We start from the raw sequence: 27,507 nt of genomic DNA, 5'->3' as shown, positions 1-27,507 counted from the left end.
CCACACCCACAACACCCACAACACCCACCCACAACACACCTGCTCCAGCGTGGCGCTGATCTGCTGCACGTTGAGCGTCACAAACTTGTCCACCGCCCGCTTCTTGTCGCGCATGGAGCGGTCGTCGACGAAAGGCCGGACCGCGGCCTGGAGGGCGTGGTGGGAAGGGGGCGAGGACGAGAGAGCTGAGCGGCAGGGCGACGGCAGCGCCTGGGCCGCCGCACAGCCAGCAGCAGCCAGGCAGGCCACACCACAGCAGCAGCATATGACCCTGGCTCACACCTGCGCCTCCGCCAGCGCCGCCGCACACTGCTTCTCCCACTCTGCCGCCGACGGCGCGATGCGCACCCCGCTGCCCCGTGCCGCGGCCGCCGCTGCGGCCGCGCTGCGCTGCGCTGCCGCGGCGGCGGCGGCCTCGGCCGTCGCGGCCTCTGCAGCCGCTTGCTGCGCTGCCGCCTGCTGCCGCTGCACAGCCTCCGCTTGGGCTGCCGCCTGCATCGCCGCCTGCTGCTCGGCACGCGCCTTGGCGGCAGCGGCGGCCGCCTCCTGCTGCTGCCTCACCGCCGCCTCCAGCTGCTGCACCTTGCGCTCCCCCTCCTCCGCCTTCTGCTGGTGCTGGCTGCGCAGCCCCGAGAGCAGCGCGGCGCGCTGCCGCTGCCGCGCCTGCTGCGCGTCCGCCTCGGCCTTGGCCGCCGCCGCCGCCGCAGCGGCGCACTGCGACGCCGCAGCCGCCAGCTCCGCAGCCTCGTCCGCCTCTATGTCCAGTAACGCCCGCTCAAAGGCGGCTACTTTCTTCTGTGCCCCGACCCGCAGCTGAGCCTCCAACCTGGCGGTCACCTCGGCAAGTGCTAGCTCAGCCGCCGTCAGGGGGCGCACCCCGGCGGGGGCGCTCAGCCTGCGGCCAGAAAAGAGAGGCACGGGAGGGGGCTGGGAGCTTCAGCAGCAGCAACACACTTTCAGGGCTATCCAGTTGCATGTAAGAAGACGCAGCGGCGGCAGCAGCAGCAGCAGCAGCAGCAGTAGTAGCAGGCAAAGCCGGCAACCGCTGCCACTGCCTGCCCGCTCGCTGGCCCCACCTGCGCCTGCGCCCAGCAGCAGCGGCAGCCCCAGAATCCACTTCCTCCTCCTCGTCGTCGCTGCTCAGACCGCTGGGCGCTTGCAGCGAGAAGCTGGGTGCAGCTGCCTCTGTGCAGGCAGGCAGACGCCGGCAGGTCAAGGGGGTTCAGTGCAAGGGGCAAGCATGCAACCGACGTGTGTGTCCTAACTTGCGGCTGGCGGCAGCAGCAAAAACGCTCACACCCAAGCAATGCCCCGCCGCTCCAATCCGAACCACTCAGCCCCCCTTCCTCACCAGACATGCCTGATTCTGAGTAGCCTGTGGGTGCTGACAGCCGGCGGCTGCTGCCACCAAACCGGCGGTCCAACGCTGCGCAGCCGCCGCCGCCGCCGCTGGCCGGTGCCGCCGCCCCGAAGCGCGGCCGGATGCCGCTCAGGGGACCGCTGCCGCCAAAGCCCGGGCTGAGGGGCGCCGCAAAGGCGCGGCCCCTGCTGCCGCTGCTGTTGCTGGCTGTGCGCCCAAAGCTGGGTGTGGTGAGCAGCTGGTGCTGCGGGGAGCTGGCGGTGGGCGGGAGGTTGGCGGCGCCGCCGCGGGCGCCCGCCGCCGCCGGGCTGCCAGCTGCCCCTGCCGCCGAGCTGGCATTGCTGGCGCTCCTGCGCAGCCGGCTGGTGGACGCCAGCAGCGGCAGCGAGTCGATGGGCGTCTGTCCTGCGTGGTGCGCTCCCCGGCTGCTGCCACCGGTGCTGGACGTCGGCGAGGCAAGGCTCTGCTGCATCGCCAGGACCGGACCAGGCGATCGGTAGGCGTTCATGGGGCCGCAGCGCTCGGCCCCCGCTCCCCTCTGGTCGTTTGTGGCGATGGGCCTCCCAGGGCGACTGGAAGCAACATACGCAGGAGGGCGCACCTTGAGGGCATGGCGCAAAACATCTGCTCTGCCTGCTGGGGCGGCTGCCGCCAGTCGGCTTTTGGATGTTGAAGAGCTCGCCTGGGACTGCCTGAATTTGCTGCACTATGGTGCCCACCCAACGATACGACTCTTTCACCAAATTTGCTATCTGCCACTGTTAGTATAACTGTTACAGATTTGGGTGAGCTTTATTAGGCAGGGCAAAAGGCACAAGGGGGGAGGGGATCGGTAGAGCAGGGCCACTAGCACTGGCTCTGGGTGACAGATCAGTAGCGCATCATGCTGGGTAATGGACAAATCAATGGAGGGGACGTCTTTTATTGGGTTTCTGGCTCATCCCAGGTGGCAGATGCAGCGGGCGGCGAGCTCTCGAGGGCACCTACTGGTGATGGCAGGCTGCTGCTGGCAGGGCCCCCGGGGTGGAGCGCAGAGGGGACAAGGGAAACAGAAGAGGCGGGATGAATGCCTGAAGATCCCAGAGGCAGTTTGCAACGAGGCAGTTTGCAAAGAGACGGTGAACGGGCGTGCGGGGGCCAGCCAGGCAACACCTCGCTGCCGCGGTCGGTTGATGTGTGGCGAGCGCCAACGGCTTGGGCCAACAGGATGCATGCATCATGCTGATAGCGAATCAATCACTTGTCGTCGTCGTCGTCGTCGGAAGGCTTGGGGCGAACTGGCAGGCAGACCGGGTTGCCCTTCTGCAAGCGGGGCGTGCACCAGCGCACAGGTGCTAAGCGCGGCGGGGCGGCTGAGCCTGTCAGCAGCCAGCTGATCTCTTGCAAGTTAGGTAGCAGGGGCAGGTGAGCCAAGGGGTCGGCGCAACGGACGCGAGCCTGGCTGGCTGCAGCAAATGGGTGGCTGCGTGGCCTCCCAACTTGCAGCCGGATGCAGGCAGCAACTCACCAGGGTGAGGCGGCAGACTCTGCCGGTGGCGCACTTGACACCGTCGCAGTTGCTGACGCACCGGCCCAGCTTGCCCTGCAGCCACGGTTGAGTGCAGCGGCGGCGCAGAAACGGTTTGGGTGTTTACTTGATCGACAGGGGAAACCACGCCGCATGCGGCATCAGCGGCTGGTTTGGACCAGAACGGCATACAGGCAGGTGGCAGCAGCTGGGCGCCGGCTCACCACGACCTTGCACTTCTTGCCCTTGCCGCACTTCTTAACGGCACAGGGGCTGACCGGGGTGGGCACCACGCACGAGGCCTTGATGCAGGTGGGCTTGCCCTTCTGCAGCCAAATGTGAAGGACGGGGATGGGGTCGAGGTTGGCTTTGGTGGATCAGGCGGCAAGGGCAGCGGCAGCGGCAGGGGCATGCACGCATGCCACGCATGTGTGAGCTCCCCCAAATGCACAGCACGGCAGAGGCCTCACCACTGTGACGCAGAAAGAGCCAGCGGGGCACCTCTTGCGGGCGCCTGCAGCGGCGGAGCGGACACGCACGTAAGCCGCGCATCAGGCACCAACACTGGCAAGCAAGCCGGCAGGCTGGCAGGCGGACAATTGGCACAGGCCTGCCAGCTGGCAGGCAGGCAGGTAGGCGCCAGTGTTTCTGAAAGCTGGCGAAATCGCCAAATGCTGGCGAAATCGGGCCAAAAAACGGCTCTGGCTGGCGATTGGCCGAAGGCCATCGCCAGCCAGAGCTGGCTAAATGAGGGCAGGCGGCGGGGCGACATCGCCAGCGCGTCGCCAGCCCCCATGACTGACATCGCCAATATTTTGAGGAGAAATGGCCAATTTTCCTCAGGAACTTCATTCCATAGTGTTAAACAAGCGCCAGCTTGCTGGGGGCTTCGCCCCCAGTCCCCCAAAAGGGAGGCAAGTGCCGACAAAGCAACAGCGGCGCCGCATGTGGCCGCTGCGCTGTGCCAGGCGCAAGGGTGGCTCCCCCGCATTTCGCCAATCCTCAATGTGCCATCGCCAGCTGATTGGCGAAATTTGGACGCGACAGCAGTCCTCATCGCCCGCCCATCGCCAAAGCTGCCACGAGGGCCAGAAACACTGGTAGGCGCCCCTGGCTCAACATCCGTCACGAGTGCAGATCCGGTGGCACAGCAGAGCGCATTGCCCCCACCGCCACCCTGTGTGCTAGCAGACTCACAAGTCAGCTTGGGCGGGTCATCATCGTCATCATCACTGCGAGGCAGGGCAGACGGGTAGCAGGCCGGTGGGGGCGTCAGCTTCCTAACTAGCTTCTGCCGCCGGCTGGTCAGTGGGGGCACTGTCCACCACCTGGGGCAGAATGCGTTCTATACTCGCTCGTGTGCAAAGCGGGCGCCGTCAAGCTCGCCCCAGAAGCCCCTCTGCCTCCCTTCCCTCCCCTCCACCCAGCTCTGCTCACTCGTCGTCATCCAGTATCGAACGGTGGGCGCCCTGCCAGGTCGAGGAGTCGTCCCCGTGGGCGACCACAGCTGCTCCAGGATTGTCCAGCTGAGCCCTACAGGTTCGGACAGCGGCAGGGAATGAGCACATGCGGGACAGGACAGAAACTCGGCAGGGCAGCTTCGCTCGTGCCTTGGCTCAGTGTGGCAGAGCGGCGGCAGCATCACGGCACTTCTGGGTACATCAGGCAGTGGCGGGCAACGTGGCGAGGGGAGCGTCACGTGCAGATCAGTGCACAGGGGCATTGGAAGCCGGCATTGAGGCAGGCAGGTCGCTCTCGGCAGAGTCTGAACCGAGCCCATCGTTGGGATGGGATGCATGAGTCGGCATTGCCACCGTCCCTCCCCTGCGGCCCCTCCCCCGCACCTAACAATGCCTCCGAACGCCAGGAAGGCCAGGACCAGCGCCATCAGGAGCGTGGAGACCCTCATCTTACGTGGGAACTGCGTGGAGGCTGCGCGAAGAGGAGGCGCAGGGCCAGGAAAGGGGCCGCGGCGATGCAGGGGCGAGAAATGAGATGGAAGAAGCGCGTCAGGCTGGCTTAAAGCATGGCTCGAGATAATGGCTGCATGGGTGGCTCTTGCACCCGTGGCAGCTGCATGCAGCTGCCAACTCGGCTTCAGAACGGCTGTCCGACAGTGAGGTTTGGCGCCAATGAAGCAGCTGCGGCCATGGATGAATGAGGCGGCGGCTCGGAAAGGCCGGGGACCTCTGGGACACCAAACGGACGGCCCCCACAGTGCATCATAGCTGGCATGGTGGGCACCGACAGCTGGGACCAGCAGCTGCCCCTCCTCATCCCAAGGCAGCTGCTACGACCCCCTCACCATCCCAACACGACTATATCTATGTTACAACCAGATGCTTGAGACAACCAAAACTGAGGCGCCCGTGATGGCAGGGCAGACAATGCAATCGGCCAGCAGGCAACAAGGTAGGGGCAAGACAGGGTAAAGAGCGGACAAGGCGTCTGCAGAAATGTGTACATTGGTACGCACAAAAATGGAGGCGGGGCATCACACACAATACACATGGACAGGCCAAAATAAGATGGGTGTGTATGACAGAAACATTTGCTGCAACAAGCCTGCAATGTCAGGCGGCGGCAGGGGAGCCCGAGGCAGCAGCATCAGCTGGCAGGAGCAGCTCGCGCATGTGAGCCATGCGTGCTGCAGAGTAGCCTGCAGCAACAGCCAGCAAAGCGGCCAGCCTGCCGCCGCTGGCGCCGTCTGCCGACGCCCTGGCTGCCACCAAGTCCAGAGGAGAGGCCGCTGCCGCGAGTGCAGCCCTGCTGCCATTGCTGCTGCTGGGCGTGGTGGTGGCGTCCACACTGCTGCCGCTGCTGCCAGCGTCAGCACTAAGTGGGGCGGACGCGCCAGACAGCGCGCCACCGCGCAGCAGCCGCAGCTTCTGGCGCAGCAGCAGCAGGGGCTGCGTGCCAGAGGCAGGTGCCGCGGCATTCCAGGCAGCAGCTGCACCGCCTGCATGCCCCACTGCTGCAGCTGAAAGAGCGGCAGACCATGGGGCCGGCGCACCGCCTGCATGCTCCCAGCCGCTCATGAGCCCCGCAGCCTCCTCCGTCGCTGCAGCAATCTCTTCAAAAGTTGCATCCGCGCCAAACACGCCGCCGGAGCGCAGCATGGCGCGGCGCGAGGCGGCCTCCTGGCGCACTTGCTGCGTGATGGAGGGAAGGGAGAGGCGCTGCCAGCCGTCGTGCCAGCGGTGCGCCAGGCTGTCCATCTCGTCCTCTGCAGAACACACAGGGGCGGGAAACAGGCAAGTAACCAAAGATTCGATTATCCTAACGACGGGCGCAGCAGGGTGGTACACGCATGACGTATGTTCCCTAGGCAGCGGCATGAGTAGCAGCACCCTCACCAATCAGGGGCAGCAGAGTGTCCTCAGAGATGGAGATGGCGGCGGCGCGCGGCTGAGGCGCCACCTCCTCAAGCGGCAGGCCATCCAGCCGGGCCTTCAAGCTGTACATCGCCTGCAGCACAGCAGCCGTTCAGGCGACAGTAAGCGGCACGCACCCGCCACAGAGCAGCAGCAGGTCCCGTGGCTGCGTGCATGCTTGCCAGCTGTGCTCCCCACAGCCGCTGCCGCTCACACACTCGCACACAGCATACACACCTGCCCCACGCGGTCGGCGATGGCGGCCTGCAGGCGCTGCTCGGCCCAGCCCTGTGCCACCGCGGCCGCCAGCAAGTCCTCCACCGCCACCGGCTCCCCCACCAGCACGCGCAGCTCCTGGCCTGCACACGCAAGGAGAGATGGGGGGGGGCTGGCCGGCACACATCAGAGCCGCAGTCGGACGCAAAGAGCCGGTGCAGTTTGCGGCGAGCCTCTGAGACGTGTCGCCACTGGCCGTCGGCGCGGCCGCCGCGCCGCGGTCTGTGCACGCCAGCAACGCACAGCCTGCACCTGCCCTCCCCGGCAGCCGGCACCCACCCAGCTTGGGCAGGGCGCTCCCCTTGGGCATGATCTTCTCCATGCCGCTGTGCACAAAGGGCAGCACAAGGGGAGGCTCGCCGCCGGCCGCCACGGCAGAGGCCACCAGCCAGCCCACGCCCTTCCTGCAGCCGGGCCGGGCGGGGTGGAAGGCGGGGGTGCGTGGGCAGGCAGAGGAGGCAGTTGACGGGCACAGGCGGCGGGCTGCGGAGGGAGCGGCAGGCTTCCCTCCCCTGGTGAAGGGAGCGCACACAGGCCAGGCCCGGGGGTGGGGCTCGAGAGAACACACGGCGCTGCGCAGGTGGCTCCCCAGCGCCGCACCTGACGGGCAGCATGCGGCCGTCCCGGCTGCGTGTTCCCTCCGGGAAGACATGCACCCACTGCCCCTCCAGCAGCCGAGACTGCGGGGACGAGCAGAGGCGCAGGGCGTGGGTCATGGCAGCGGGGGAGGTATGAGGTGGAGATGGCAGAGCAAATGCAGCAAGGGCGAGCAGGCCGGCAAGGGATCCATGTCAAGGAGAGGCAGGCAGGCAGCAGCCCCTCTCCCTCCCCGCAGGCCGCGCCCACACCTGCGCCAGCCGCATCCCAAACTGGCCCAGCCCCGCGCCGCGCTCCACAGGCAGCACCTGCAGGCCAAGACGTGTGTGTGTGTGTGTGTGTGTGTGTCACAGCAAGATGAGGGCGGCTGCCGGGGTGCCGGGAGAGGCACGCGCACCGGCCCTGCCAGCAGGCGGGGCGCGGTACGTACGCCCCCCCGGTCCTCCATGGCCACTGCACGCCAGCCACCCCCGAGGGCAGCAGCCCCGTGCTGCAGCATGCCCGCCCTCGTGCTGCAGCTGCCCGGCCGGCCCCCACCTTTGCGGCGCGGAAGAACGGCGCCAGCGCGGCGCTCCTAAAGCAGCGGTCGGTGGCGCACAGGGTCCACCGCACCGCGCCCGGCTCCAGCAGCGTTCCGGCGGGGACGACTGCGGCGGTTGGGGAAGCGGGGGCGGGCAGGTGATGTCGGCGTGGCTCCTGTGGCACGCTTGCACGGATCGGGCTGGCACCTCCCCCACAAACAGCAAGCCACCAAGGCGGCGGAAAAGCAGCGCACAGGCAGCGCGGATGCGACACGGCAGCGCTGCACACAGCTGGCACGGCTGCACACGGGCTGCCGGGGGCTCACTGGAGGCGGTGACCAGCGGGTCGTCGATCGCCCCCACGTGGTTGCTGACGGTGATGAGGCCGCGGGTGGGGGCCCGCCCCAGCGCCGCCACCATGTGCTCCTGCCCCGACACAGACGTGCGCGCGCCGGCTGACAGGAACAGCTTGCAGGCACCGCCCACGCCGGCCAGCACCAGGTGCTGCGGGACGGAGGGCAGAGGCGGGCAGGGGCGGGGCATGAAACGCGTGGGTGGGCTGGCGGGGGTCCAGCAGGCAAACAGAACAGGTGCATGCTAATCTACAAGCAAACAGCAGACCGGGGCTTGTCGGCGGCGCGATTGGGCGTGCATGCAGCGAGCCTAGCAGCAGCCAGCCTCACCCTCAGCGGGCCATCGGCGCCCATCACAGCGGCAGCGGCCTCGGCATCCAGCGCGCCCTGCGCCTCCACTGCCTCCGGGGACGCAGTCTGCTGCGTCGCCGCCGCCTGCTGCGTCACCGCAGCCTGCTGCGCGCCAGCCAGCTCCGCGCTGGAGCGGCCGGCGGTGTGGCTAATGCCTGCACTGCCCTTGCTGCTGCTGCTGCTGCTGTTGATGATGCTGCTATCGAGGGCTTTGCTCCCTCCCACCGCGGTGGCCACATACTGGCGCAGCCGCTCCTTCTGCTCGTTCTTGAGGTCGCGAAGGCGCAGGCGGGTGGCCGCCCAGCGCTCCTGCACGCGCCCAAAGGCGCGGCGTGGGTCGACGCGAGAGACGGCGGCGCGGCGGGCAGCAGCCCGAGCCAGCACCCGCTCCTTGGCCTGCTGGAACAAGCTGCAGGGGGAAAGGCGGCAAGGGAGGAATGGCAGCAGCGTGCTCAGCAGTGCCGGCTTCTGACGGGGCCTCCGCTGCAGGGCCAGTGCAGCGCGGGGCTGTGGAGAGGGCGGCAGAGGGGGCGCACGCACCTGCTGCTCTCATCCATGCCGCCGCTGTTGCTGGTGCTGCGAGTGCGCAGCAGCTCGCGGTACTTGGGCAGCGCCGCCGAGAGCTTGGCTGGGTAGAGCCAGCCCCCGGGGGCGGCGGGCAACATTGGCCGGTGGGTGTCTGCGGGGTGACGGGCGTGCAGGCGGGCAGCGGCAGGGAGGTGGGCGGCTGCACCGCCGGGCCCGCCTGGCCAGCCATGGGAGCGTGGCTGCCTGCAAGAGCGGCTGTCGAGAGCGACCTCTTGCCTGCCCGACCACAGCACAGTGGCAAAAAAGCAGGCAGCGTGCCAGGCGCCCCTGCCGCGCACCTCGCTGCCTCTAGAAGCTTGGTACCCGGGCACGAGCCGCGCAGGGAGCCTGGTTTTGGGTTGTTTCGAGAAGAGCGGCCAGAATTCGCCTCGGGCCCCAGATGGCCTTCAAGGACGCTAGAAGAGCGATCCCGAGTAGGCAGCGGCCCGAAACGCTCCACGCGGGCAGGAAAAATTGCCTGCAGGTACTGTACCGGGCCGACCAGTGCAGCTGCCTTTCACAGCCCCACCGACACCACAGTGCGTCTTTCGAGCCTGCCGATCACTCCAGCATACTACCAAGCCGGCAATACCAAAGACCACACTTGTTGCTCGTGGAGCTTCTGGCAGCCTCCCCCCGGCCTTGTTCCATCGCTGAAGGCCATCCGGCTATAGAGCAGCGGTCGCTTGCCTGCGCCGTGCACTGCCCCGACCATCCACCCCCGCACCTGGCCGCTGGGGGCTAGCGTGGGCCAAGATGGTGCTGGCGGAGCTGGGACAGCGCATCTCGCAGGCGCTGGGCTCCCTGAACGCCGTGCCCGTGGTGGACGAAGCGGTGCGCCGCCGCCTCCCACCCGCCGCCGCCACCTCCAGTCTCTCTCATTGTTGCTGCTGGTGGCTGCTCTCTAGTGGTGCACTTGATTGGCGGTGATCAGCAAAGACATGGTGGTGCCGCTGCTGCAGCTGCTTCTCTAAGCAAAGACTCATTCAGCTTCTTGTTTTCCGCTTTCGGCTCTTTCTTCGCCATGTGACTCATGTGACTCTCCTCCCTGCCCCGCTCTGCCGCCACCCACCGCTTCCCTCTCCGCCTTCCCGGCAGGTGCTGGATGCCTGCCTCAAGGAGATCGCTACCGCGCTGCTGCAAGCAGACGTGAACGTGCGGCTGGTGGCCAACCTTAGGTGCGGGCCAGCTTGGGGTGGTCTCTGCCGCCCTCCCTGCGACTGCGTGCCCTGCCCTGCCTCTGCGGGCCACCTGCCAGCCTCAATGCCTGCCCTCCGCCCTTCTCATTGCAGGAACAATGTGAAGAAGCGGGTCAACATGGAGCAGCTGGCCAGCGGACTGAACAAGCAGAAGGTCATCGAGAAGGTGGGTGCTGGGTGTATGTGTGTGGGTGGTGGTGTGGATTGTATGGGCGTGAGAAGGCCCTGAAGCAGCCTTCTGGGACACCAAGACAGGCTCTCGGCCAAGCTTGGATGCGCGTAAAACGGCTTGGGGATGGGCGGTTACGTCGGCGGCTGCCACGCCGCGCCTCTGCACAATCATACACCCGACCAGCCGGTGGTGCTGTGCTGCCCTCTACCGCGCCGCAGGCTGTGTTTGACGAGCTGTGCTCCATGCTGGACGGCGGGGACCCCAAGAAGACGGAGCTGAAGAAGGGGAAGACCAACATCGTCATGTTTGTGGGACTGCAGGGTGGGCGGGCCGCCGCTGCCGCTTGGGGCAGCCGCTGCTGCTGCCGCCGCTGGTGGTGGCGGCGCTGGCGCTGTTGCCAGCTCTGCACATCTGGCGGGAGGGGGCTGCGGAGCAGCCGTGGGCGTGGAGCCACATCTGCGAAAGGAGGCTGGGCAAGGCCTGTGCCGGCCCGGGATGGAGTCGCCGTCTGGGCGTGCAGCCTTACTGGGAATCGGCTGGCTGCCTGGCGCTGCTGGCGTGCAGGCGCGGGCAAGACCACCACCTGCACCAAGTATGCCTTCCTGTGGAAGAAGAAGGGGTTCAAGCCAGCCATGGTGCGCAGCCCTCGCCTGCGGTGCTGTACGCGCTCCTCGCCCGCGTGGCGGCGCGACTCTGGTGCTGTGTGCGTGAGCACAGGGAGCACGCCCCAGCTGGCCACCCCCGTGTTGCTGACCCCCCCCCTCCCCACCCTCCCTGCAGGTGTGCGCGGATACCTTCCGCGCGGGCGCCTTTGACCAGCTGAAGCAGAACGCCACCAAGGCGCAGGTGGGGGACTGCCGGCTGGGCAGGCGCCCTTGGGCCACCTGCTGCGCTGGGCGGCGCCGCACCTCCTGCCCCTCTGCTACTGCACCTCGCCCCAACACCCTGGCCCTCCCACCACCCTGGCCCGCCCATCCTCCTTCCTGACCCGGCCGGACCTCCTTACTGCTGCCCCTCCCCTACCCTGCAGATCCCCTTCTACGGCTCCTACACCGAGACCGACCCCGCCATCATCGCGCAGCAGGGCGTGGACCGGTTCAAGAAGGAGGGGCGGTGAGCCTGCTCGGGGCCGGCGGGGGTGTTGCTCCGCTGGCGGCGTGGCACCTGCATACCACACCACCTGCTGGCGTGTGCCCTGGCTGCGGCGCCGGTTCCAGAGTCGAGGCTGCGTGAGCCTTGCCGTGCCCATGCATGCCTTCACCCCCACACTCCTACCCGCTCCTGCTTCTGCGCCCTCCGCCTCACCTGCCCGAGGCAGCACCTCACGCATCCTCCCTCCCGGCGCCTGCCCGCCTGTGGCTGGTCCCTGCAGCGACCTCATCATCGTGGATACCAGCGGCAGGCACAAGCAGGAGGAGGCACTGTTTGAGGAGATGCGGCAGGTGGCGGCAGGTGGGCTCCACGTGCGCCTGGCGGCGAGCAGCGTGGCGGCCAGGGCGCTGCATGTGGGTGGCTTGCTGGCTGGGCCGGCTGACGCTCCGTGCGCTGGGCCATCAGGCACCAGCACAGCAGGCACCCCCTGCCCTGCATGCTGCCCACGCCTCCTTCTAACACAGTCATCACCACCGCTGATGGACTGCCGATCCGCCTACATGTACCGCCCCATGTCCCGCTTGTTGTACCGCAGCCGTCAACCCGCAGCACGTCATCTTTGTCATGGACGGATCCATCGGCCAGGCGGCGTTCGACCAGGCCAAGGCCTTCCACGAGAGTGTGGACGTGAGCGGGACGGGGCTGGCAGGCGCTGACCTGGCACTGAGCTGGCGCTGGGCTGGCCGGCGGGGCGCTGCGGGGCACTTGCTGCATGGACTGCGTGCCGGGCGTGTGCTGCCGGCAGCCGAGTCGCTGGGGTAGTTCGTTTGGGCGCCTGAGCGGGTGCCTCGGCTTGTGCTCGCCGGTGTGAGGGCTGAGCTCCTCGTTCCTGCCGTTCTTGCGTTCTTTCTTCCCCGCAGGTGGGCCAGGTCATCATCACCAAGCTGGACGGCCACGCCAAGGGCGGCGGCGCGCTGTCGGCGGTGGCCGCCACCCGCTCCCCCATCACCTTCATCGGCACGGGTGGGTGTGGTGGGCTCTGGTGGGGCCCTACTGCTGGGGTTGCTGTGCACAGATGCGTGAGGGTCTCACCGCGCACGCCCCACACGCATCATCCTCGCTGCCTCCGCCGCCCTTCACCGCCCGACCATTCCTGCCCCCCGCAGGCGAGCACATGCACGAGTTTGAGTCGTTTGAGACGCAGAAGTTTGTGGGGCGGCTGCTGGGGCGCGGCGACTGGGGCTCCTTCATAGACAAGGTCAAGGACGTGATACCAGAGGTGAGGCGGTACCGCTGGCGGTACCGACTGCCGGCGGTGCCACCGTGCATGCTGCTAGCATGGCTCGCACCGAGCAGTTGCGGTGCTCAGCCCCAGGAGGCCGCTGCGCCCTGGCGTGTCCTCCACCCCGGCGCACTAATCCCATGCCTCGCCGCCACTTCACTGCCGCTGCCTCCTCCCCGCCTGCAGGAAGATGCGCAGCAGGAGCTGATTGACAAGATCAGCAAGGGGGAGTTCACGCTCAGGTGGGGAGGGGCTTGCGGGGCGCTTCCAGGGCATCTACAGGCTGCTACATGGTGCTGGGGGTGCACAGCCCCTGCATGCATTCCGCCCCCGCTCTCCGGTCGCCTTCCTCTCATGCTGCATGTGGCCCCCCTAATTACGCCCGCCCTGCACCCCCCTGCAGGATTATGTACGAGCAGTTTGCCAACATCATGAAGATGGGGCCCATGGGGCAGGTGTGTGTGTGTGTGTGTGTGTGTGTGTGTGTGTGGTGTGTGTTTGCGCTGCAGCAAGCCTGCGACCCAGGCCGTGCATGCGCCTGGTTGCTCCAGGGCCACTCCCTTCCCCTCGCCCCTGCCACCCCCACCTGTCTGCCGCTTCCTGTCCCGTTCCTACACCACGTTCCTGTCCTCGGCTGAGCCCTCCTCCCTGCCTCCCAATTGACCCGTCTTTCCCTCCTGCCTGACCGCCGCAGGTGATGTCGATGATCCCCGGCTTCTCCAACGCGCTCATGCAGCCGGGCAGCGAGAAGGAGAGCCAGGCCAAGATCAAGCGGTACATGACCATCATGGACAGCATGACGGGTGGGTGTACTGCCGGAGGTACCGCTGAAACTGCGCCACTGCAGGGTGCATTGCTGCGGCGGCAGTCCTGTGTCTGCCCAGTGGCGGGTTGCAGGGCGAGGTGTCCTGCCCACGTCCAGCCGCAGGCGCCCCCTGCCTGCTCATGCGGAACCTGCCGCCACCCCTCCCATGCCTGCCTACAGAGAAGGAGCTGGACAGCAGCAGCACCAAGCTGCTGGGGGAGCAGAGCCGCATCCTGCGCTGGGCGCGCGGGTCGGGCAGCAGCGTGCAGGACGTGCTGCTGCTGCTGGAGGAGTACAAGCGCCTGGCCAAGGTCTTCTCCAGTGAGTGGCCTGCGGGCGTGGGCTGCATGTGTGTTGCGGCGACGGCGTTGCGGTGGTGGGTGGTGTGGCTGTTGGAGGGAGAGCGGGGCGGGCCGTAGCGCAGCCTGGACCGGCGGCCCGCCTGTCGGGCAGCAGGCTGCCTGGCGCCCGGCGTGTTCCCTCCGCTCAGGCGGTGTGCTTGCCGTCCCGGGCGCCACCTGCCCCGCAGCTGCTATGAAGGGCATGAAGCTGCCCAAGAACATGAAGGGAGACATCAACCCCCGCAACATGCAGGTGCGGGGTTGGGGTGGAGTGGCGTGCGTGGTGGGATGCGGGGCGCAACCCGCGCTGGCGCGTGCCAGTGAAGCCCGGGCTGCGGGCTACTGCAGTGGTTTTGTGTTCGACGCCCTGTCGCCGGGCCTGCCCGCCGCCGCTGGCCCCCTGCAGCAAAACATCGCGCAGATGTCGCGCATGCTGCCTCCGCACATGCTCAAGATGATGGGCGGCCCCGCGGCGATACAGTCGCTCATCAAGCAGATGGAGGGCAAGTTTTGATGAACGTCGCGCTGCTGCTGCTCGGCAGCAGAAGCCGGCAGCAGGGCTTGCCAGGTCATTGCCCTCACGTTGCAGCACCATGCAGCGAGCGCTTGCTCGTGTTTCTCCATCAGACCATCCCCAGCACTTGGTTTACTCTTTTACCCAGCGGCCTATCTTCGCTTCCTCTCCCAGCTCGAGCCTCTGCTTTGCTCCTCATTTGGCAACACCGACTCTGCATGGCACGTGCACACTGCTCCTGTGGGCCTTTGTAACAGCACTCTGACAGGGGCGATTGTGGTTGCAGAACGTCGATGCATGGGAATCACACAGACACCCTCAGGATGGCCACGGTCGGTTTGCCGCCAGTTTGCCGCCGCCCCGCTGGCGCCAGCGGGCCGCCGCCGTTCATAGCTGGATACGCCAAACCATCTATTGCACCCATGAATTGCGTCTCTTAGTCACCTCGATACATTATTGGAGGGCAACTCGCTTTCCGATTAGTTCTCCAGTGATCGCGCAGCGCCATTTGGAGGCATGGCAGGCGCGGTCAAGAGCTACTCGCTGTGGGTCATGCCCAGAGGTATGCACGCATCCGGATGGACGCAGCGCTGCGCCTACCTGCTGTCGTCGCTGCCGCCGCTGCTGCTGCTGCCGGAGCCGCGCGCCGCTCACCGCTCTCCTGCTTCCGCTGCCTCTCTCTGCCGCAGGCCCGGTGGCCGACAAGCTGCACGGCGAGATACGGAGCCTTTCGGCGCGGGTGCCGGGCGCGCCGCCCTTCCTGCCGCACGTCACGCTGCTGGGCGGCATTCACACCACTGAGGCTGATGTGCTCCAGCGGGCACAGCAGCTAGCTGCCAAACTGAAGGCAGGTCATCTGCATGCGCTGTTTTGATGGCCCACCAGGCCCTGTCCATCTCTGGCAGGGGCCGGCCTATCGGCCGTTGACGGGTGCATGGCGCTGTTGTGAGTGCTGCAGCCGTACCGCATCTCCTTTGCCCGTGCCGCCTGCGGCGCCATCTTCCACCAGTGCGTGTACCTGCTGTGCGAGACGCAACCCGACACGATGCAGGCGAGAGCTGTGCCGCTTTGGGACCGTGCAGGCGGGGCCAGTGGTGCCACTACCAGCCGGCCATAGTCGGCTGCTTTGATAACGGGTCCAGCCGTTGGCCACTAGTGCTGGGTGCAGGCAGGCGCGGCGGCGCGGGCGGCGTTCGGCCAGGACCCCGCCGCCGCCTACATGCCGCACCTGTCGCTGCTGTACAGCGACATCAGCGAGCTGGAGAGGTGGGCGGGGTGCATGGACTGCATGGGAGGTGGCACCCTGCATTGTTGCGAACCGCCTGTGTGCAGCGCCTGAAGGGCGCCGAGAGCCGCGGGCTGAACCGCTTGCATGCCCCCGTGCAGGCAGGGCATAGCAGCGGAGGCGCAGCAGCGGCTGTTGGAGGGGCAGGGGGGGCAGGGGGCGCTGCTGCAGGGCGAGGAGCGTGGCTTTGATGTGGCCAGCGTGACGGGTGGGGGCGGCTGGCGCTGATTTCTCCCATGCCTGTTCTGGGCTCTGTTCGGCAGCCCTCAGCATCATGCCCGCATTGTGGAGCCACAGCCACCTTGTGGCCTGCCTGCCGAAACGGCGGCCCCCGCCCCCCGGCCCTGCCACCCCTGCTGCAGTGTGGGAGACGGAGGAGATCGACCGCACGCTGGTCAGCTGGCGCCAGCTGGCAGAGTACCCGCTGGCAGGTTGAGTAGGGCCGTGGCGCAGCAGGGTGCAGCAGAGACCCTTCTTGCCGCCGGCCGCGCACCCCTTGTGCGCTCGTCTGTTGCGTGGCACCGCAGCCTGCAACCTGACCGCTTTACTAGCAGATCTGTAGGTGTTTGATGATGGTGTGGTTTCAAATCAGTGTTTCGGCGATAAATGTGACACAGAAGAGAGGGCAGCTGAGCGCAGCTCCATTAACACAGGGCGGCAAGCGGCGCCGAGTGTACCGCATGATGTGCCTATCAGAGGACGGACGCCCCAAAGCGCCGCTTGTTGATGCCCATTGTGCGCCATCACGCTCTAACTCGCTTCAATGGCAGCAATTCGACAGGACGGGCGTTCCGCAAGGGATGCATCCCCGCCAGCGTTGCTCGGAGAGACGGCTGCGCTGGCTTCGACTAGCGCAGCAGGGCAGTTGGCGGGCTTTGCAGCGCCCAGCGGGGGCAACGAGCAGCACACCGCTGGTCCACGCCCCGCCGCCGCTGCCGCACCCCGGCCACCCTCCATTCGCACACTTCCTGGCGCCACCAGCAGCCCCCCGATCGAGAGGCTATGGGGCGTCCAGCCATCGCTGTACCTGGACCTGCTGACCATATGCATCGCCAGCGTGAGCCAGGTGGTGCTGGTGCACCGCCACTGGCGCATGGAGGCGGGCAGCGGGCTGGCCGTCTTCCTGGTGCCAGACGTGCTGTGGACCAGCCTGGTGCTGGCCACCTACCTTCTGGATGCGGGCGTGATCGCCGCCATGCCAAGGCTGTACTGGAGGCACAGGCGAGGCGCTGCCTGCCGCAGGGCCCACAATCTTGCGGGAGCAGGGCGGTTGCGCCTGCCTGCGTTGGGCGTGCCAGCTCCCGCGAGGTGAGTGCAGCTCTGCACCACTGCATAGTTTGCAGGACCTGGCTGCTGCCTATCCTGCGCGTCCTGAACGCCCTGCCCCCATGCGCTCGCAGTGCAACGGTAAGTGCGCTTGCCCACAACATCGCCGCCGTGCTTGCCTGCGTTGCGCGGCCTAACCTCATTTGCAAGCCCGCTTGCACAGCCACAGCCTGCTTGCTTGGTCCCTGGTGTCTGCAGATGGGCAGCGCACTTGCGCTGGCAAAAACGCCAGCGCCAGGCTGGGGCGGGGTGGCGCGAGACCTGCTGCGCCTGGGAAACGGTGCGTGCCCGTGTCGTCGCTGCCGCAAGCGCCGCACATCAAGTCAGCATCTGTTTGCTCCCTGCCTGAGCAACTGACCCGCCACCGCCCTGGTCTCCTGGCTGCCTGCCCTGCAGGGTCGAGGGCGATGTTTCTCCTCCTCATCAGCGTCTTCATGCCGCTGCCGCCAACGGCAGCCGTGGTGGTGCATGCCGCCTCCACCCTGTTGACCTGCAACACGTCAGGCTACTGCCGGACGGTGCTGCTGAGCCACCCTCTCTCCCATGCGCGCCAGGTCAGCGTGTTTGCAGCCCTGGACGTCGCAGCCCTGCCGCTTGCGGCCGTACAGCCCATTGCCGGCCCACTGCTGGCAGCGACATCAGCACCAGCACCAGCAGGTGAGGCAAAGCTGGAGCATTTGCACTGGCGCTCAGCACCCATGCTGCTGCTGCGAGTTGCCGTGTGTGTTTGCCCCGGCACCCCATGCATGCTAAGCCGATATTTGCTTCTCGCTCCCGCCCGCAGGTCACGTTGCACCAGAGCAAGCCTGCCTTGCGGTCGTGAACATGTTTCACCTTGTAGTGGGTTTTCTCCTGCCCACCTTGCTGCTGGCCTGGTGCTGGCAGCCTCCAGCAGGTGCTGCAGGCAGAAGGAGTGCCGCACGTGGCAGCGGCAGCAGTGCGTGGCAGCGGGCGGACAAGCTGTCGCAGCAGGCAGTGGCGGGATCTGACCGCTTGCTCTGCACCCTTTTTGGCGGCGCCGCCGGCCTGCTCGGGCGCACGTTTGTCGCGTGGTACCTTCTATCCAAAACCTGGCTGCTGTGCTCCACCAGGTACAGCCAGCTGTCGGCAGGGTTGTGACGCTCTAATTTGATTGCCTGTGGCAGTTATGTAGCAAGAACAAGCAGCACAGTCCATGTGAACGGTGGTGTGCATCAGCAACATGAAGATGGACGAGGGCGGGACGGCGGCGAGGCGGGGCGCAGGCGGAAATGTGGGGATCGGGCCACGCTGTCCCTGCTTAGTACGGGGCCTGCTGGCTCCCATCACAATGCTCGCCTGGTTCTACCACGGCCAGGGCAGCTGCACCAACAGCGGCGGCAGCAGGTGAGGGCGAAGCTGTGGTGGCAGCCTACTTCTGTGCTGCACCGCCTGCAGGCACTTTATGCCAGCACATCTCGCTCGGTGCGCTTGTGCCGGCCCTGCCAGATCCCATCAATTTGAGGGGCTGGATGTAGGATGTAGCCGCTGCCAGCGAGTGGCGCCACGTCAGCGCCGCCGCATTGGGGACATTTCAGCCCAGCGCAGCGAGCATCGCCCAGGTGGTCGTTGCGTATGCCGATTGATACACGCTACGGCCGACACGAAACAACCCCCGCTTCACACGCAACCCTCTCGCAGTCGGCCCCCGTGCTGCGGCGCGGCTTTGTTTCGCGAGGCTGGGGTGCCAGAGGTGCGCCTGCTGATTCGCGCCTGGGGCCGACTAGTCCCAGTCCGCCGCCCACCGCCCCTTTGCAGCCTCGCGCGCGGCGCTCCTCCATCCACCCACCTCACTCCCCTCCCCTTCCTTCTCAACCTTCCAAACCTCATTGCGCAGCCATGTCACAGGTGACAGATGCCCGCGCCCGGAACTCCGCCTCGGCAGTGCTGGACCTGCTGAGGCTTCGTCTGGGGGCCGTGCTTCGGCAGGATCCTGCCAACTGTCTGACGGCCGCACTCGCCAAGGAATTTTACAGCAGCACAGAAGAGCTGCATCGCCACCGCCTCAGCTCCTCAGACGCCGTCGCAAGGTGAATCCCAGCTGCCGTGCCCCTGCTTCCTTGCCGCCCTGGGTCCCTGCTTCTGCCGCTGGCTCGCTCGCGCTCTCACACACTCGCGCACTTGCCTGCAGCATCCTGCGACCAGCGTCCCGCTGGCTGCGGGAGAAGGTCCCTGGCGGGCCATCCTCCCCCGCTGTCGACGCTGCCGGGCGGGGGGTCCAGGCGCTCTCCGTTAGCCTGGTGGTGTTTGGCTGCGTGCGGGTCGCGCTGGCGGCTGCCCCGCTGCCACCCAGCGCCCTGCTGGGCTTTGGCAAGGCAGCCATGGCGGCGCTGCTGGGCTCTCGGCACATGCTGGAGGATGGGATTGCTGCGGTGGCAGCGGACAGCGGCGCCCCGCAGTGGCAGGGCCAGGGGCCGGCCGAGATGGCGTCCTGCCAGCTGCGCGTCGTGAGTGCCGTGCTCGACTTGCTGTCTGGCCACCTGCCTCGTGCGCAGCTGGAGGCAGAAGAGGCCCGTGGCACCCTCTACAGCGCCCACCACTTCGCGCTCTGGCTGCGCGCCGCCACCCGGCTGCTGCTGGAGCAGGCACAGCGGCGCGGTGAGCGCGCCGCCCACCCCCTCCTCGCCCTGCCTGGCACCCGGGGCAGCCGGCCTGCCGCCCTGCCTCCCTCCCGTCACCTGCCCGCTGTCCCCAACCGCCCCACACACCCCAACCCAGCCACCCTGCCGCCTCTCCACCTTCACCCAGGTCCGATCCAGGGGGACGCTCTGGAGGCGCACGCCGAGCTGTGCTCCATGATGATGGCTACGCCGGAGATGCAGCAGCGCTACCCGATGGCCCCGGCCCGTGCAGCGCTGGGCGAGGATGCAGACCTGCAGCATGCCCTGGTGCGGCTGTCCCTGCGCCACTCACTGCCCGCCGCGGGCGAGGGCGCGGGCCTGCTGCCTGCGACAGCCGCCACGCGCGGCGCCCTTCGCGGCGGCCGCTCCGGCGATGCCCAGCAGCGCTGGCAGTTCCTGGCCAACATCTTGGTGGCGATAGTGCACCCGCGGCTGATGCCCGCGCTGCACGCGTACGCGCATGGCGGCGACGGCCTGCCCTTTGTGCGGCTGGTGGTGGCACTGCTGCGGGCGGTGCCGCCGCGGTGCCCTGCGGGCGTCACCCCGGACCTCCACCTGGGCACCCCAGAGTGCCTGGCCGACCTGCTGTGCCGCGCAGCGCCCGCTTTCACCTGCGAGTGCTGCCGCGCGCGGGACGGCGGGCGGGGGCCCGACGACGCGCATGTGCAGGAGGCGGGGTGGCTGGTGCTGCCGCTGGCGGCGCAGGCGGCGGAGGTGATCCGCAGGGAGGCGGCGCCGCTGGGGCTGGAGCCGGGGAGCGGCGTGCAGCCTGCCGCGACGGCGGTACCGGCGGTACCGGCGGTACCTGCAACGCAGCACGAGCCTGCGGCCGCGTCAGCCTACAGCCTGTGCGACTCGTGGTCCAAGTCGCTGCGCCTGGCGTGCAAGATAGACTACACGCGCAGCATGCAGCAGGCGGCAGACTGGGCAGCCGCCGTGGACGCCCTACTGCCGCTGGTGCCGGTGCTGGGCGGGCTGGCGGCGCGGCCTCTGACCCAGCACCAGCAGGACGCCGTGTCGCTGCGGCTGATGAGCGGTACCGCCCCCGCTGACCTGATGGCGGCAGCCGTGCACATCTGGCAGGTGGTCGGCCCGCATGTGCTGACCTATGTGTCCAGCCAGGCCAGCATCCAGCGGAGCTGCCAGTTTGACGTGCCGCCGGCACACGCGGCGGCCACCGCCGCCTTGTTTCCCAATGTGCCGGCGCTGGCGTCGCGAGCCGACCTGGCCCGCTTCGCCCGCTCCCTCTTCCAGCTGCACTCCACCTGCTGCCGCCTGGCGCACTGGGCCCTGGGGCTGGGGCCGCGGCAGCGGGGCCGCCTGCCCAGCCTGCACCTCCCCTTTGGAAGCCTGCTCGCCGGCTGCGGCAGCTGCTTCGAAGCGCTCCACTGCCTGCTGTTCGACGCCGGCGGCCAAAGGCGGCACGCAACCGACCTGGCGGCGGCAGAGGCGCACAGGTGGGGGCTGGCGAGGTCTGGGGCTGTGTCTGCGCGGTGGCGGCGGGTGGGCGAGGGCGCGTTGTGGGGGTGGCGGCCGGTGCCTGGCAGGGCGCGAGCTGCACCATCCGCCCCTGCCCCGCCTGCACCCACTCCCCTCCTGTTTTGATTGATGCATCGACCACTGCTGACACCACTCCCCACCCCCGCCCCCTCTCCCCACCCGCAGGCTGCTGTGTTCGGCCGCCGCTGCGCAGGTGGCGGTCGCGTCTGCGGCAGCAACCCAGCTGCCGCCTGCCGAGCTGAGGGCGGGCGTGGCGGCCGCGTGGTTTCATCCGCTGCGCCACCTGGCCATCGCCATATCGACGGCGCCGGCCGCCTGCGTTGCGCCGCTTGGCGTTGCGGCGTTGCACGCCATGCTGCAGCAGGCTGCAGAGGTGAGGGGCAGCGCTTGCTTGTGGCCTGGCTTTCTCGCCCCCAGCCCACCTGCCTGCTGACACGGCGCCCGCTGTGGCCCCATCCGGTGCAGTACCGTACCGGCGGGGCCGAAGGCACGCCAGAAAGGGGCAGCACGCTTGCCGAGGCGGTCGGGGCACTGGCAGGGCGCCCTCAAGCGGCGGCGGCGCTCCTGGCGTCAGGCACGCTGCCCGTCTGGCAGCGAGCCGTCGAGCAAAGCGTGGCGGAGCGCGTGCCGGGCGTGGATCGGGACTGGAGCGCGAATACGGTAAGCGGGCGAGGCGCGGCTCGCTGTATCGTGCTGGTATGCAGCCGCCCTGTGAGCATCAGTTGGCTTGCCGCTGGCCTGCCGTGACCGCCGGCCCTGCGCCCCTTTGTTGGCGCAGCTGGCAACCTTCCATTATGCCGTGGCCGGCCTCCTGGAATGTATGATCGACGATGGTGGCCGCTTGGCGGCCGGCGCGGAGGCCAGCGCCGGCGGCCCGCCCCACGCGCTGCCCGAGGGCCTGGCGGAGGGCCTGGCTGCCGCCGGCAGGAAGCTGGCGGCGGTGTCGGACGTGATGGAGGAGGAGGTGAGGGCCCATCCGGATGATGTGGCAGCCACCTGCGCACGGCACACGCGGCAGCTGATGCCTCTGGCCGAGGAGGTGGCAGCCCTGCTGAGCCAGCACTGGGCGGCGCCGGAGCAGGTGGCGGCGGCGCAGCTGGAGGCGGCAGATGCGGCGGGGGCACGGCGCTGCGCGCACCTGCGCTGCCCTAATGTGTGTGGTACGGCCAGCAAGCGGTGTACCGGGTGCCGGGCGGTGAGGTACTGCGGCCTCGCCTGCTCCCACGCTGATTGGCGGGCCGGTGGACATCGGAAAGTGTGCAAGGTGCTCGCGGCGGCGGGGCAGCAGCAAGCGGCAGAGTAGCGGCTTGGACGGTGCCGAATTGCAGCTGGCTGTACACTTGCCTGGCACCTCCATTTTGTTCTGACAGCACAATTGTAAATCACAACCCCGTCTGTGCTCCCTGAGTACATGAAAAACAACAGAGTTCCATGTGCTGTTTGTTTTAAGCGCCTGGGCAACAATGCGCACCGGCGCCATGTGGTGGCACACCGCATAGCTATGCATAGCGGCGCCACGTGGCGCCGCCACCTCAATAGCCGCGTCGGCTTCTGCACCGCACCTGCGCTTCAGCCTGTCGTGACACTGCCTGTGTGCAACTTCGTTTGAACCAGCGCGTCTTCCTGCTGCGCTCTGTCACTGCTCCAATCAAGATCCATCACAGGCTGCCCTCTCAACGAGGAAGCAAACGGCACACAACTGGTGGATTCCGGCGACCACAGGGGAGGCGCAGCTGGGAAGGGAAGGGCGCGGGCAAATGCCCCCGCCAACGCGTCGGCGGAGTTGGGAGCTCGTGCTGCTCCCTCTGTGTCTTTTGGGTGAGAAGAGACCCTGTGGAAGCCAGGGGAGATCACCGCCACCCGCCGCTAGGTTGCAGCTGCGCCCGCCGCCGCTCTGCCGCCGCCGCCAGCTGTCGCCGTCTGGCCCCAGCTCCACGCCGCCCCACCCCTCAACCGCCGCATCCCTCCCTCCTATTCCCCGCCTGCAGCCTCAGCCGCCCCAGCGATCGCCCAGGCGAGCTGCGCAGCGCAGCTGAGCGCCGCAGCACAGGCCGCGGGCACTAGCGTCTCATCCTTTTTTGTCGACCCAACCAGCCCCGCCCAGGCCTGTGTGAAGCAAGTCTGCACGGGTGACTACGCCACCTGCAGCGTGGACTCGCCGCCCATGAGCGACCTACAGGTGGGTGGCTGGCGGCTGGCTAGCTGGGTGGGAGTGGGCAACCCCTGGGGCAACGGTCCAGCTGGGCGGCGGGCAAGCCAGCCAAGTGGCCCCGCCCCTGCCTGCCCTTTTGCAACCCGGTGGCCGGTGGCCGGGCCTGCGCTGCCTTCCCCAAACCCAGCCACACACAGGCAAGCAGACGGATCCTACCACCGCCTGGCCGCCTGCATGCAGTTGGTATTCACCGATAAGTTTGAGGCAGAGGGGCGGTCGTTTGGGGTGGGGGCGGGGGACCCGCGCTGGACGGCAGACCGCATGTGGTATGCAGGTGCGCCCCTGGGTCGGGGCTGCGCTGGGAGCCGCCGCCGCCGACACGCCGGCTGCCATGAGGCTGCTGCATCCAAGCCGCCCGCCGTCGCGGTGCCTCCACGGTTGGTCAAGTAGTATGCATGCCGCTCCCCTTCCGCTCCCCTTCTGCAGGCACCGACGACATCGAGGTCTACACGCCAGAGCAGGTGGGGGCGGGTGGCGCAGGGAGCGGGTGGTGGGGAGGCACCCGTGGCCGCCTCACCAGCGCAGCGGCGGTCGGCAGTGTGTGCCATGCAGCGCGCATCCGCCCGCTGCAGTCGTCCAGCCTCCTGGGTTGCTGCCAACGCTTCCACCCACCCATTCAACTGCACGCCTACTGCCCCTGTTCACCCGCAGGTGGCCACAGAGGGCGGCGCAGCGGTGATCAGTATCGAGGGGGTGGGGCCGGGCGGCGCGTCTGCGTTCAGCCAGCAGCCCGGCGGCGTGGTGTGGAATGTGAGCAAGGACTACAAGTCCGGGTTTGTGTCCAGCTGGAACAAGTTCTGGTGAGGAGGGGTTGAGTAGTGTGGGTGTTGCTGTATGTGTGCACAGAAAGATGTAGGGGTGGTTGGGGTGGATGGCTGCATGCAGCTGCATGTGTCGTGGCCAGCTGTGGAGGTAGTGCACGGGCGGCTCTGCCTGGGGTCCATGGCAGGCAGCACCAACCCCTCCACTGCCCCCATTGCATGCGCCCCTGCTGCTGCCCGCCCAGCACCAACCCCGCCGCCGCGCCGCCTGGCCTGGCCCGCTGCCTGCAGCTTCACCGGCGGGTACATGGAGGCTCGGGTGCAGCTGCCAGGCAACGACTTTGCCTCGGGCTTCTGGTGAGCCCTCCGGGGCTGCGCCGGCTGCCGCTGCTGAACAAGCGTGCTACTGGCAGCGTAGCGAGCTGGGCCTCCTCGCTGCGCCTTGCTCTGCAGGCCCGCGTTCTGGCTGATGGGCAACCTGGGGCGCGCCGGGCACATGGAAAGCACGGCCGGATTCTGGCCATACACCTACAACACGTGAGCGGCGCTGCGCGGCGCCGGCGGCAGCCGCCAGCCTGGCTGAGCCCTAGGAGCAGCAGCAGCTGGAACCCGCCCACCTTCTCCCACCCAGCATGCCCGGCTGTCCTGTTTCCATGCGTGTATTCCCAAGCTCACTAGTTCTGCTGCGCCCAATTTCCTTGCAGGTGCGGCGGCGGTGGCGTGGGCACCGACCAGCCTGCGGGGCCCACCCCCCAGAACATCACAGCCTGCCCCGACCCGCCCGGCTTTGACCGCCAGCGGTTCGGGCTGAAGCCGGGGGTGGGCCGGGGGGCTCCTGAGATCGACCTGCTGGAGGTCAAGTGAGTGTGAGGGGGGCAGGGGCGGAGGTCGGCAGTCAGGATCCCGTCAGGATGGGGACTCCGAAGATGATGCCTGCCGCTGCATGGCGTCCCCATGCATGCATGGCAGCGCCAGTTGCTGCTGGCTGCCCTGCTGAAGGCCCCTGCCTGGCTGCTGCCCGCCATCTCCCTCCCGTGCCTGCCGCAGGGTGGACAGCAGCATCGGGCACAAGCCGGGGGACCCGCAGGGCGACGAGCCGGGCCAGCAGCACAAGCCCTTCAGCTCCATCACGCTGCAGGTGCCGGCCCCGCCCGCTGCTGCTGGATGGTGCTCGGCTGCTGCTGCTGCTTCTGCTGCTGCACGGCTGTGTGGCTGTCTCACTCCTGCGTTCCTGAGATGCTGCAGACAGCGCCGCTGCTGGCCAACGGGACCACGTGGACCGCGACGGACGAGGATGGGGATGTGGTTCCGGGACCGGGTGCGTGTGGAAAGCGGCTATGGGGAAGCTGAGCAGGCACCGCGCCTGCCGTGTGTGCCGGCTAAGCGCCGGCTGGCACTTACCAGATGCATGGCTGCCCCTGAGGCCGCAGATGCGCCGAAGATGCAGCAGAATGCCTGACAGGTGCCTGTGTCGTTCCCTGGCTTGCTGTTGCAGGACAGTACCTGCCCAAGAATAACCTGCCAGGTGGGTGTCACAAAGGGGTGCCGTGTTTGGTGCTGCGCTGGGTGCTGGGCCTGACAGAGGGTGGTGGCCGGGCTTGGTGATGGCAACGGCGTGCTGTGCCTGATTGCGCGTCACGCCTGGCGCTGCCCTGTCGCAGACTGGCTTTACACGCACCTGACCTACTGGCAGGGAGAGTACGGCACAAACGTGCTGGACAGGTGAGCGAGAGGGAGGCCCTGGCAGGTGAAACCAATGGAGGCAGCATGTGCCCGCCATGCTTTCTTTCACATTCACAGTGCGGCGCTCTGTGGACTCCCCCGGCTGTTCCTCGTGTGCCCCTCACCCGCAGGCCCGGCAACCTGTACCAGGACTCGGTGTCTGCCTACGCGGTGCTGGAGCCATCCTTCTGGACGTCCTACCACACCTTTGGGCTGGTAAGTGCGGCATGCAAGCCTGCTGCAGCAGCCAGGCGGCACGTCAGCAGCCGGCTCCCGCAGAGTCACCGTGGCTGGTGTTTGTCATCGCCCCTGGCTCCATCCGGCAGCTGTTCCTGCCATCCAGCATGTGCTGCCTCCCTCCCGGGCGCCCCTGCAGCACTGGGTGCCTGGAGAGTATGTGAGATGGTACATCGACGGGTGAGCCCAGCCCGGCATGTTCTGGTTGCAGCCAAACACTTGTAGAGCAGCGCTGCAAGCGGCTCGCTGCTAGCCACCGCCGTTTGGGTGACATGTCGCCCGCCCACACATGGCCGACCTCCCGTGTCGTTTGCTTCTCCCCTCCACCTGCAGCCACTTTGTGTACGAGGTGAACAAGGAGGCACTGAGGGGGCAGACCAACTCTACAGGCTATGCGGTGGGCCCGCGCCTCATCCCCGAGGAGGCCATGTGAGCCGGAGGGGCCCTTGGGAGGGTGTTGGGGTGCATGGGTGACGGCAGCACTGCGTTGGCGGCAGCGTGCCAGGTGCAGCATGCATGCCCCATCCCCCTTGCCCCCACTCCACCCTCGTGCTGCCGCGGCTCTGCCCTGCCCCGACCCCGCAGGTACATCATCTTCAACCTGGCGATGTCCAGTGAGCCCCAGCTTCTTTGGACTGCCTGGCTGCCTGCTGGCAACATCTGGCGAGCAGCGGGGCATGCGCCAGCACAGCGATGGGTGCACCCATCTGGCTGGCTACAGGGCACGGCAGCGGTCTGCTGTGCTGACCCCCGTGCCATACTGCTCACCCCGCCTGCAGACAGTTTCTCCACTGTGGACCTGGAGCAGCTGACCTTCCCATCGCAGTACAAGGTGTGCGCCCGTCCTGTACCCGCTCGCGCATGTGGCGGCGGCAGTGCTGGCGGGCACGGTTTGGCGGCATTGGTCCTGCGGCTGCTGCTGCCCATAATGGATGCCGCATGCTTGCCAACACAATGTATCTCACAATTACACCCGCACGTCCTCGCCCGCTTGCGCTGCTGTGCTGCACCGCACCCGCAGGTTGACTATGTGCGTGTGTACCAGGACCCCTCCGCCTTCAGCCTGGGCTGCAGCCCCAAGGACTACCCCACAGCGCAGTACCTGGCCTGGTGGGTGGAGACAGACGCCGCAGTGCCATGCCGTGCACGCCGCTGCGGTTGCCTGCCCGCAGCCTGATGCTGCCTCGCCCCACCCGCGCCTCCTTCCTGGCCTCACTCCGCCCTGTGCCTTCCCCCGTGCCCCGCTTCGCCCCGCAGCAACCGCGACAAGTACCTGCTGACTGCGGAGGAGGCGGGCCTCATCTCCAGCCCCTGCCTCAACTCGGTGTCGTGCCGCCAGGAGACGGGCGTGGACCTGCAGGTGGGTGCCTGTGGGTGTTTGGTGTGTGTGTGTGCGTTACAGTGTGTGTGTGTGTCTGTTTGTGTGTGGGTGGGTGGGTGGGGGGGGGGGAAGTGTTGGCCATGTGGGCGGCAGACTGGAAGGTGGACAGCGGGTCGCGGTGCACATACACAAA

General features: G+C 67.6%; 6 protein-coding genes across 6 annotated transcripts in view; 3 read left to right on the top strand and 3 right to left on the bottom strand.

Annotated features, from left to right (window-relative positions):
- Nucleotides 1-1,868, bottom strand: part of CHLNCDRAFT_135914 (hypothetical protein) — a gene marked incomplete at both ends in the record, with an annotated part of 4,701 nt that extends 2,833 nt beyond the window's left edge. The window contains 4 exons of the mRNA XM_005845878.1: nt 40-147; nt 283-895; nt 1,077-1,185; nt 1,352-1,868. Of these exons, the coding sequence (XP_005845940.1) occupies nt 40-147; nt 283-895; nt 1,077-1,185; nt 1,352-1,868 (1,347 nt within the window). The remainder of the gene's footprint in view (nt 1-39; nt 148-282; nt 896-1,076; nt 1,186-1,351) is intronic.
- A 728-nt stretch (nt 1,869-2,596) lies between these two features.
- On the bottom strand, nt 2,597-4,755 carry CHLNCDRAFT_135913 (hypothetical protein; the record flags this gene model as incomplete). The annotated part of the gene is made up of 7 exons (XM_005845877.1): nt 2,597-2,662; nt 2,868-2,942; nt 3,092-3,193; nt 3,338-3,381; nt 4,065-4,099; nt 4,305-4,400; nt 4,712-4,755. 7 exons carry the CDS (start codon nt 4,753-4,755, stop codon nt 2,597-2,599), a joined length of 462 nt encoding a protein of 153 aa, XP_005845939.1.
- Nucleotides 4,756-5,440: 685 nt separating this feature from the next.
- On the bottom strand, nt 5,441-9,004 carry CHLNCDRAFT_135912 (hypothetical protein; the record flags this gene model as incomplete). Its single annotated transcript, XM_005845876.1, has 10 exons — nt 5,441-6,093; nt 6,224-6,335; nt 6,479-6,600; nt 6,797-6,921; nt 7,118-7,197; nt 7,366-7,422; nt 7,652-7,761; nt 7,962-8,139; nt 8,319-8,748; nt 8,880-9,004. The coding sequence occupies 10 exons, from the start codon at nt 9,002-9,004 to the stop codon at nt 5,441-5,443; spliced, it is 1,992 nt and encodes a 663-aa protein (XP_005845938.1).
- A 462-nt stretch (nt 9,005-9,466) lies between these two features.
- On the top strand, nt 9,467-14,577 carry CHLNCDRAFT_31879 (hypothetical protein). Its single transcript, XM_005846010.1, has 17 exons — nt 9,467-9,740; nt 10,005-10,084; nt 10,199-10,271; nt 10,496-10,598; nt 10,842-10,912; nt 11,058-11,123; nt 11,308-11,390; nt 11,650-11,729; nt 11,965-12,056; nt 12,290-12,392; nt 12,536-12,648; nt 12,838-12,893; nt 13,055-13,106; nt 13,346-13,454; nt 13,637-13,777; nt 13,986-14,050; nt 14,204-14,577. Exons 1-17 carry the CDS (start codon nt 9,663-9,665, stop codon nt 14,309-14,311), a joined length of 1,473 nt encoding a protein of 490 aa, XP_005846072.1. The 5' UTR covers nt 9,467-9,662; the 3' UTR covers nt 14,312-14,577.
- Nucleotides 14,578-14,827: 250 nt separating this feature from the next.
- CHLNCDRAFT_135910 (hypothetical protein) lies at nt 14,828-17,745 on the top strand (the record flags this gene model as incomplete). Its single annotated transcript, XM_005846009.1, has 10 exons — nt 14,828-14,873; nt 15,001-15,119; nt 15,270-15,371; nt 15,480-15,577; nt 15,698-15,804; nt 15,959-16,013; nt 16,581-16,779; nt 17,121-17,202; nt 17,319-17,476; nt 17,707-17,745. The coding sequence occupies 10 exons, from the start codon at nt 14,828-14,830 to the stop codon at nt 17,743-17,745; spliced, it is 1,005 nt and encodes a 334-aa protein (XP_005846071.1).
- A 1,034-nt stretch (nt 17,746-18,779) lies between these two features.
- Nucleotides 18,780-27,507, top strand: part of CHLNCDRAFT_135909 (hypothetical protein) — a gene marked incomplete at both ends in the record, with an annotated part of 9,459 nt that continues 731 nt past the window's right edge. The window contains 24 exons of the mRNA XM_005846008.1: nt 18,780-18,970; nt 19,072-19,538; nt 19,689-21,018; nt 21,227-21,434; nt 21,527-21,721; nt 21,840-22,221; nt 23,050-23,240; nt 23,454-23,547; nt 23,700-23,734; nt 23,925-24,073; nt 24,326-24,391; nt 24,488-24,571; nt 24,739-24,894; nt 25,082-25,172; nt 25,271-25,352; nt 25,530-25,559; nt 25,696-25,756; nt 25,888-25,972; nt 26,133-26,173; nt 26,327-26,422; nt 26,579-26,607; nt 26,773-26,825; nt 27,015-27,103; nt 27,251-27,353. Of these exons, the coding sequence (XP_005846070.1) occupies nt 18,780-18,970; nt 19,072-19,538; nt 19,689-21,018; nt 21,227-21,434; nt 21,527-21,721; nt 21,840-22,221; nt 23,050-23,240; nt 23,454-23,547; nt 23,700-23,734; nt 23,925-24,073; nt 24,326-24,391; nt 24,488-24,571; nt 24,739-24,894; nt 25,082-25,172; nt 25,271-25,352; nt 25,530-25,559; nt 25,696-25,756; nt 25,888-25,972; nt 26,133-26,173; nt 26,327-26,422; nt 26,579-26,607; nt 26,773-26,825; nt 27,015-27,103; nt 27,251-27,353 (4,308 nt within the window). The remainder of the gene's footprint in view (nt 18,971-19,071; nt 19,539-19,688; nt 21,019-21,226; nt 21,435-21,526; nt 21,722-21,839; nt 22,222-23,049; nt 23,241-23,453; nt 23,548-23,699; nt 23,735-23,924; nt 24,074-24,325; nt 24,392-24,487; nt 24,572-24,738; nt 24,895-25,081; nt 25,173-25,270; nt 25,353-25,529; nt 25,560-25,695; nt 25,757-25,887; nt 25,973-26,132; nt 26,174-26,326; nt 26,423-26,578; nt 26,608-26,772; nt 26,826-27,014; nt 27,104-27,250; nt 27,354-27,507) is intronic.

The sequence above is a fragment of the Chlorella variabilis genome, assembly GCF_000147415.1.
Source record: "Chlorella variabilis unplaced genomic scaffold CHLNCscaffold_15, whole genome shotgun sequence".
Lineage (NCBI taxonomy): Eukaryota > Viridiplantae > Chlorophyta > Trebouxiophyceae > Chlorellales > Chlorellaceae > Chlorella > Chlorella variabilis.
This window is presented reverse-complemented; position numbering and strand designations above follow the sequence as displayed.

What these genes read in the sequence shown, in the direction of transcription:
- CHLNCDRAFT_31879 (XM_005846010.1), top strand. Translation starts at nt 9,663, where the DNA reads ATGGTGCTGGCGGAGCTGGGACAGCGCATCTCGCAGGCGCTGGGCTCC. An exon ending in AGCAGAAGGTCATCGAGAAG is followed by an intron (nt 10,272 to 10,495) that starts GTGGGTGCTGGG and finishes ACCGCGCCGCAG; the next exon opens with GCTGTGTTTGACGAGCTGTG. An exon ending in CATCACCTTCATCGGCACGG is followed by an intron (nt 12,393 to 12,535) that starts GTGGGTGTGGTG and finishes TGCCCCCCGCAG; the next exon opens with GCGAGCACATGCACGAGTTT.